The sequence below is a fragment of the Manacus candei genome, unplaced genomic scaffold (assembly GCF_025592945.1).
Source record: "Manacus candei isolate 608988 ecotype Guabito, Panama unplaced genomic scaffold, ASM2559294v1 h1tg000041l, whole genome shotgun sequence".
Classification (NCBI taxonomy): Eukaryota; Metazoa; Chordata; class Aves; order Passeriformes; family Pipridae; genus Manacus; species Manacus candei.
Window position 1 is genome coordinate 8,382,980 of NW_026138089.1, and position 8,479 is coordinate 8,391,458.

Genomic DNA, 8,479 nt, shown 5'->3' on the forward strand with positions numbered 1-8,479 from the left:
GCCTGTTGAATTGAAAATGCACAAAGCTGGTGCATCAGATGATCTCATGGAAGGCCAAGCCTGACATAGGTTGCTTTGCATTGTCATCCTACTGTATATCAATGAATAAGCATGAGCTGCATTTTTTAGTTCTTCACATCCCTTTTGGTATCAGCCCAGTGGAACAATTGCACTGAACACTGTTATATGCTCATTGTGTTTTATATGATGATTGGAGTAGCGCACAGTTCCTTATTAATAAAATTCTGCTCTGCAGCAGATGTATGTGGCAGCCATGTATGATGACAATACACAATAGGAACTGCTCATTTCTACACTGTTTCTAGGGAAGTAAAGGGTTACTAGGGGAAGTGGTGTTTTATCACACATTCGACATTGCAAAAAAATAGCCTAGAAGACTCAAATGCTTGCACTGAAGTCTCCACATTTCTGTAATTAATACCACAATGAGCTATTTTGGATATGGTTAGCATATGCTTTCTGTCCGATATATGTATAGTTAATGATATCTGGGGAGGTGTATGAAAGAGAGAGAAAATCTTCCCTTAAATACTGAGAGAGGAAGAATTTGGCTCAGTGCTGAAGGGCAGAGCTACTCATCACATCGTCTTGGCGGAGCTGCCTCTATGCTGGGGGTGGGGAGGCAGCAACACCAGACACCGTAAGTCTCGTACAGCTGGCATAGTGTGCCTGCACAGCGTGAGAGATCGAAAATCATATGTGCCTTTCTGTTTCTGATGACCCTTCTTCACAACCAGGTTTTGGGCTGTATTTTCTTTTTCCTAGTCAATTTGTGGCCAATGAAAGTTTCTAGACTGACAGCTGAAGAGATCGATCTCCTTTAATAGCCACAGCCAATGACCAGTGCAGACACAGTCCTGAGTATTACAATTGATCCATGCGAGCCTCCATGTTTCACGCCACGAATTGCATTGCTGTGAAGTGGGTGTCAGATGTGACCTCCTCTATAATGGCTATGCAAAGCATGGTAAAGACCTGCCACAATTTTCTTCGAATGTATGCAAAGAGCTGAGCAAGGAGCAAAGCATCTATTGGATGATAGAGTCCAATAATTCCTGAATTTGACCTGGAAGGTTTAATTTCCAGTTGATTTCGTATTATATATATTATATATATTATATTTCTTGATGCCAGAAACAGAGCTTCTATAACAGAAGTAGTAGCTTATTGCCCTATGTCCTGCGAAACAGATCTGAGTCTCACCACCTCACGCTGCAGATTGTGGTACCGTTTAGCCAGCACTGATCAGTTTGGACTTGCAGTTCTTAAGTCAGAGGCATCATATCTCATTACATTAGTTTTGCTGAACTATGCTGTATTACAGCATGCATTTGCATTGACTTATGCAGAGCTGTATATACCTCATGCTTTGCCTCCTTCAGAAATATGTTGGTGTTTTTCCCATGGATAAACTCACGGTAAGCAAGTGCTCACTTCTACTCATTTGTGCACGTGCAGTTCAGACTGTATGCTTCTGAACCTAGTCATGTTACATCCCATGTTAGCTGATTAAGATCAGTAGCTGGGAGTTGATTAATTGACTTTTCAGAAGCTCAGCTGTAAGTTTCCTGTGTCTTTCCCATTATACATGGGGAATAAAATGAAACCTTAAAAAAGTGCAAGAAATGGTTCATTTCATTCCTGAACTCATCACCTTAAATTACTGCAGAGGTCCTTATGCCACCAGGACTTCCCAAATCTTCCCACGGACTGCATCAAAAAATCTCAGGTGTAAACCAAGGTTCTCATCAAAGACACAATTCATCAAGTTTTCCACTGGTGGGAGGCTGGGGACTGTACCTGCAAGCACGTGGCATCCCCCCCAGCTTCCACCTTCTCCAGAAGCACAGACATCCACCAAACCTTGAAGGAGAGGACCCGCACTGTTCTCAGTGGTGTAAAACCAAGGAGTTTGTTGCTGCAGTCAGATGCTGTTAGGGAGCAGGATGAAACCCCAAATCTACATGACCCTGCCAAGTCAGCAGCCTCAGCAAAACCCAGGCTTCCCTGGAGGGACTAATTTTGCTTTATAGGAACTGGCTGAAATTAATGCAGCCTAAAGTCCTTAAGATAAAACTAAGGCACTGCAGAAGCATGCTCACCACCCTCCTACAGGTTATCTGACAGCATTTTTTCCCCCGAATGTTCATTAGTCACTTCACTCTGATGAAATTCATGACTACTAAAGTCAACTCCTACTGATCTCCCTGGATAATTAGGTTTCAAGCACTATCATTTAAGGAAAAATAACCAAAAAGTGTCCCAGGACTGAAAGAATTGCCATAAATCAGCAATGTGGTATGACAAAGTGAATACCAGATTTATTATTATCTTTAAGTTACCACGATGTTTTTGTCCCCAAATGGTTAAGTTTTGAATTATTAAAAAAAATGTACCTTTTTATTGATACTAGTTCTTAGGATCAACTGATGTTAAAAGATTAAAAAGTGTTGTTTAAAACATTAGTAACATTGTAGCAAAACTACTTTTTATTTGCATGGGACACCACCCACTAAAATAGCTTTAAGAAACTAAAAAGCTTATTTTCAACCTTAAACTTAAAATTCAAGTTACATCGTCCTTTAAATAATGTATCAAAATAACAAGCCTTAATTATTAAACAAACTAATTATGGTTTTATACAACTGAGGTTGAATTTCTGCAGCAGTAAAGAATGGTTCTCAATAAAAGAGCTATGCCATGGGTGGGGCAAAGCAATAAACATAGCCGGTTTTTGCCTTTATCAATCTCTACATTAAAGAAATATTTAAAGTGATATACTCACATGGTAACAAATTATAAGATATGCAATTTTTTACTGAAATCTGTCTAAAAACTAGCTTCAAAGACCACAAATTTATCTATTGGTGAGCAAAAATATTGAAAAAAATGAGAATGATGACTGAGGTTTGAGGCATCTCCAAACGTTTTATAGTATCCCGTGTCTCAGTACCAGCTTTTATGCTTCATATCCATTGATACAGTTCTCCAAAGAGAGGACATAAATACCATCCAGGTTTTAAAACATTTTATTTGCATATTAAAAAAATTGTGCATTCCAATAATTAAAATCATTTGAACAAAAAAAAAAAAATGGCACTCGATTAACTGCATTTTACAGATCGCAGGACCTTGGTACAGCTTTGCATTTATTCGTGTTACTCTAGTTTACTGTAGTCCCACCCAAGTTCTTCTTTCATCAACATGCAAGCTCTTTCATGCCACCAGGACCAAAGCCAGACAGGCAGAGGGAAAGGCAGCGCCTTCATTCAGTGTCAGTAGTTCTCTCTATTCTTTTGATGTGAAAGGGGCAGTACAGTCATTTTAAACTTTATCCAACCTCTTTGCATCTTACAAAGTTAAACAGCTAAAAGAAGTAAAATAAGAAGGCAATGCTTGTGGAATGTACAGTGCATAATTTGGAAGGGCAGATTTCATTACGATTCACCCGCTTGCTTCTCCTGTTCAATTGCTAAAAAGGGGGAAAAACAGAGAAAACAAAATGAAGATCGGGAACCTCAAATGCATTCACATGACAATTGCTATAATATAGGTATATTTTTAGCTACATATCGAAACAGGATGTAAATAATTGTAAATTAAGCGCTGCTAGGCGGTGGGTTCAGGTTTTCGCTGTCTGGCACAGTCACAGCTGTGTATCCTCCCTCCACCCCGCAACCGCCGCACCCCCGGCTCCCCGCCTGCCGCCCCTCTTTGTCTCCTCCCGCCTTCCTCCCTTCATCCCTCCCTGCCCGTCTCCCTCCCTCTCTGCCTCCCTCCCTGCTGCCCGCACTCACTTTCTTTTGAAGGCAGCGGGTTTTTCTCTTGCGTCTCTGTCTTCTTCAATTTGGACTTGTCAAATTTCTCGATCTCAGCCATGTCTGGTTTGTCGGACATGTTGGCAGGTGACTCTGGAGGGGAACAACCCGTTACCCCCAGCGAGGGCTCCCCGCTCCCCAAGGTGCCCCTGTGGGGCCGCGCCCGCCGCACCCAACGCGGGGACCCGCGGAACCCGCACGCCGAAAATAAAACGCTTCACCCCCGACATACTTAAAAATAATAGTAATTTTAAAAAGTGTCCGTTTAATCCAGCATCCAAAGCGGTGCAGCCCGCCGCCAGCCGCCGCCGGGAGCTGCTCCCAGTATCTGCGCTCTGCGGAGTACAATAGAGGGGACGCGCCCGGAGCTGACCGCGTTTTTACCTCGTTCGGGGGAAAATAATTAAAAAATAAAGCCCTGGGATGGCAGCAAAACCGGCTTGCGCCTCGCATGCCACCGCCCTGCGCGCCTTCAGACAATACCCCCACGCGGACAATGGCCCCCCTCCCTCCCACCCCCCCGGACAACAGTCCCCGCGCCCTGCCCTGCCCTGCCCGCAGTCTCCCCGCGGCGGGGATGCCGGGCAGGAGCCTGCGCTGCCCGCGCTGAGGGACCCGGGGGAGGGGGGATGGTTGGAGGGGGTGCGGCGGGACCCACCGATGTCGCCGCGCGGTGATGCTCAGCCCGCCGCTCGCTGCTGCCGCCGATCCGCACGCCAGTATAAAGGGAACTCGCTGGCGGGGCGGTTTTATCCCCGCGCCTATGCAAATGACGGTGATGTCACCCGCTACCCATTTTGCCGCTTTCCGCCTCTCTCTCTCTCTCGCTCTCTCTTCTTTTTTTCCCCTTGCTTCCTTCCCCTCCTTTCAGCGCCCAGCCCTCCTCCTCCCCGCGCACACGCGTACACGCACACAAAGCTACACACACACACACACACGGACGCACACCCACAGCTTACAGCTCGGCTTGTAGCCGAGCATCGCCCCGGTCTCCTCGGTCCCTGCCCCGGCCGACGGGGAGGCACCCCCAGGGAGGGTCGGGGTGTGGGGGGGGTGGCCGCTGCCCCTCGCTCCTCGGCCCCCGCCCCGGCCTTGGTGGGCGTCCGGGGCCGAGACCGGGACGGAAGCAGGGGGGCCGGGGCCGAGGCAGGGGCAGGGGCATCCGCCGGCCGCCTCCCGCAGTGGCGGAAGGCTGTGCTTGGCTGGAGCCGTGCGGTGATTGTGCTCCAGCTCCCTGCGACTCGCTCTCCTGGTTGAGCAATATTATCTCGCTGATAACCTTACTCAAAATTCGTCATTTAGAAGGAAAAGCCGAAACTCGCTTCCCTTCAGCTCCGGCAGCTACCTCTGGTGCGCCCCACCCCCCCCCCCCCCCCCCCGTCCCCATTCCCCCGCTGCCTTTGCATCCCTGATGCAAGGAGAGGAAAATCCCATTGCTGCTGTCCCTACAACCCGGCTGCAGGGGGAAAAGAGAACCACCCCACAAACTCCCCCGGCCAGGCTTTGGTGCCGGGCCAGCAGACAATGGCTTCGGCCAGATGATGCTTGGCCCTGCCTCCCAGCCCGGCCCCGGCCAAGCACCGCCCGCCCGGCCCTGCCCGTCTTTGCAGGAGTGCCGGGAGCAGGGCTGGGGCCGAGGAGGGGGCCGTGGTGGCCCGCGGTTGGGCCAGGGCTGCTGCCAGCTCCCGCTGCGGAACTCCAGATGTGCTCAGCGGCCCCCTCGGCTCGGGGGATTCAAACAGGCATCCCCGAGCAGCAATCGGTCCCAACCCCAGCATCATCTGGCTAGGTGGGCAGCTGTTGTAAGGGAGAGGGCAGAAGAAAGGACTGTATGGGAAGCGTGATTCCTGTTTCTGCAATTGCCGCATCAGGGAATAAACTGAATTATTCACGTGAAAGGGCCGAGAGACACCGGGCGGTGCATGTGTGCGTGTGCGTGAGGCTGACTGACAAGGAGACGGGGAAATCTCTGCGCCTTTGTCTGGCAACAGCCCTTCAAGGGAGCAGAGGCACGCTTGCTTTCGAGGTGCGAGGGGGCACAGGAGCAGGCGTGTGGGAATTCACTTAATTTCTGCCGCTTCTGGGACATTTGAATGGAAGCCATTGAGCCTTATCACTCCCTGCTCCCTGCCCACCAGCAGGGCGTCCGATGTGAGGAGATTGCTGGTGAATTAAAAGCCCTGAGTCACAAACAGTATTAATACATGCAAGGAAAACTATAAATAGATTTCAATAAATTCCCTGGAGATGCTGCTTTCTCTTTTTCGTGGCTGCCCCCTCCTTCTTGGCTGGCTATTTTTCATAGCATTTCTAGAGCTGTATTTTCAAGGAGGTAGAATCTTGTCCCCATGGCAATCCAAATAATACCTTCTGTAGTGAACCAGGAGTTCAAATCAGCCCACAGTCTTCCTAAAGCCAAGCTCCTTTGCATTTGGAGGTGTGGTGTATGAAGTGTGCTTTCCTCCTGTAGTCCGTGATCTTCTCCAAAACAGAATGTGGTGTAAGCCAGGAACTGTGCAAGACGGAAGGCCAAAGGAATCACTCAGGAAAGAAATTACAAGGAATATATCGTATAATTTGGGGATATTTACAGATTTTCATAGTAATGGCATTAAAAGTGTTCCCAAGGGATCCACTGTGTTGTATACCAGCTAACTCTGCTAGCTTTTGAGCAAGTTCTGTAAAATAAGTTTATGGCCCTTTACTGTTTTGACACTTTTGAGCATTGAACCCCATGACCAGGAATTGTGAAATTTCCCTGATGATCAGCTCATAAGCATACCCAGTGATGTTGCAGTCTCAGACTTTTCAGTTTTGCCAAAGATTTTTCTGCCTTTTAAGTGAGAGTAAATTTAATAAAAGTATTCTTTAGAATTGTTCTCTTCTGTGGCTGCTCTAGTTGCTCACCAATGTAACTGAGCAAATCAGTATTTCCCTGACCTCAGTGCAGGAAACGTGCTCCTGAAATTAAAGAACAGCAAATATTTGCAGACTGGGGTCTGGCTTTTTTCAGAAACTGCTTGTCCGGTAGCAATACTGCCTTCTTTTGCTTTTGCTCATTTTAAGACAGAACCATGGATCCCCTAAATCAGTGTAAGCCACAGGTTTAGATGGAGTTTTGCTGCTATCTGCAAACCAGGTTCCTCTGCTGAGCTTAGATTCAATTATAGTTCTGAGAGACAGTGACAAATGAAAGATTTACACTCTTGCGGTTTCTCTGCTGTTTACTATGTATATGAAGGCAATATTGTTCTGCTGAAGCAAAATGAAGGTTGTTGTGTTTCTGTGGCAGGATGTAGGCTAATTTCTGTAAAAAAATCCTCTTTATAGCAGTTTACATTAGTGGTATGGCTACAGAAATTGCATATCTCCATGCCCTTTTATATTTGCTTCTATTTGGTGCTATGTGGTGAATGCAAGGAAGATACGTGTTCATACAAGACTGTCCCATGTCAAGTAATTTCTGAGGATAACAAACTCAAAAGCACACTTGAATGGAGCAGAGTTGACATCCTCAGTAAATGTCCCAGGCCAAATGTTGTAATGCATAGTTAGCTTAGGAATTCTTAGTTTCAATATTAATGAGCTGATCATTTATTTTTTTAGTGGGTTTTGTGTCAGCTGTTTTTTTATTGTGATGATTTAAAAAAAATAAATCAGTCAACAAATATTTGGTGTTGTAGTACCCTGCTAGACATACACTCTCTCAGTCGTTTGCATGTTAAAGGAGAGCACTTTTCAGCACATTACTGATTCCATTTGCAAGAAGGAGATTGGACCCTCACTAACATAGCTTTTCGCTAACACCTTTGAGGATTTGAACTAGAGCAAGGCAGCAAGTTCTTTCTTGCCTTCTAGGAAACTCACATTGTAGGAAAGGTAGCAAGTGGGAAACCATGGTTCTTGCATCTCATTCATATGTTTAAGTTTGAAGCCTTGTAAAAAACAGGAACACTCCTTTTCCAGGATCAGGATATGCACTGATCACATTTGCTTAAATGTGATGATGAAAGACTTGCTCAAGGCCATGCAACAGGAGCTAAAATAGGTATTAGCAGATGTCAGTGGAAGTGTCTGTATCTCAAATTGACTTCAGAGGGCTTTTCCTTGAACTCTATTTGAAGAATGTTCTGAAACATGATCAGGAGCACAAATCTTCTAACCTTAAGCTAATTTTGCCACAGACTTTATGCATTTATTAAAAAAAAAGTAATTAGGGGAACATGAAACATCATGTGATAAAGCACCCAAGATTAATTTCCATCTCAACTTATTATTAATAATGGGATCCCAGGCACATAAAATGACTAATAATCTAAAAATAAATTCTATATGTGAATTTCTCGATCATACGGAAAATAAATTAAAGGGAGAGAAGCCAAGTGATTGTTTTCCAGGTCTCAGTTTCACATGTGAAATCTTCTTTTCACATGCTTGAGTCTCTGAGAGAGGATGCCTTCTCTCACTCCACATGCTGCTAGAGGAAACAGGAGCTGGCAGTGAGCCCAAGAGTGTAAGTGAAGAGACAATCCCTTTGGGCAGTTGCTTGCTGCACAGTCTCCCTGCCAACAGCAGCAGGGTGTTGACAGGGACTTCAGGGTTTGGGTGTTCAGTTTTTCAAACACCAGAGCACAATATTT

General features: G+C 46.0%; 2 protein-coding genes across 2 annotated transcripts; both read right to left on the reverse strand.

The window, feature by feature from the left end:
- Positions 1-3,034: 3,034 nt before the first annotated feature.
- Positions 3,035-4,623, reverse strand: TMSB4X (thymosin beta 4 X-linked). The gene is made up of 3 exons (XM_051795010.1): positions 4,498-4,623; positions 3,819-3,932; positions 3,035-3,493 (listed from the first exon to the last, which is right to left on the reverse strand). The coding sequence occupies exons 2-3, from the start codon at positions 3,916-3,918 to the stop codon at positions 3,459-3,461; spliced, it is 135 nt and encodes a 44-aa protein (XP_051650970.1). The 5' UTR covers positions 3,919-3,932; positions 4,498-4,623; the 3' UTR covers positions 3,035-3,458.
- Positions 4,243-5,155, reverse strand: LOC127474370 (protein KHNYN-like). Its single transcript, XM_051795018.1, has 3 exons — positions 4,799-5,155; positions 4,498-4,600; positions 4,243-4,257 (listed from the first exon to the last, which is right to left on the reverse strand). The coding sequence occupies exons 1-3, from the start codon at positions 4,999-5,001 to the stop codon at positions 4,243-4,245; spliced, it is 321 nt and encodes a 106-aa protein (XP_051650978.1). The 5' UTR covers positions 5,002-5,155.
- Between the last annotated feature and the right edge of the window lie 3,324 nt (positions 5,156-8,479).

What these genes read in the sequence shown, in the direction of transcription:
- TMSB4X (XM_051795010.1), bottom strand. Translation starts at nt 3,918, where the DNA reads ATGTCCGACAAACCAGACATGGCTGAGATCGAGAAATTTGACAAGTCC. An exon ending in CCCGCTGCCTTCAAAAGAAA is followed by an intron (nt 3,494 to 3,818) that starts GTGAGTGCGGGC and finishes CCCCCTTTTTAG; the next exon opens with CAATTGAACAGGAGAAGCAA.
- LOC127474370 (XM_051795018.1), bottom strand. Translation starts at nt 5,001, where the DNA reads ATGCCCCTGCCCCTGCCTCGGCCCCGGCCCCCCTGCTTCCGTCCCGGT. An exon ending in GCTCGGCTACAAGCCGAGCT is followed by an intron (nt 4,601 to 4,798) that starts GTAAGCTGTGGG and finishes TCATTTGCATAG; the next exon opens with GCGCGGGGATAAAACCGCCC.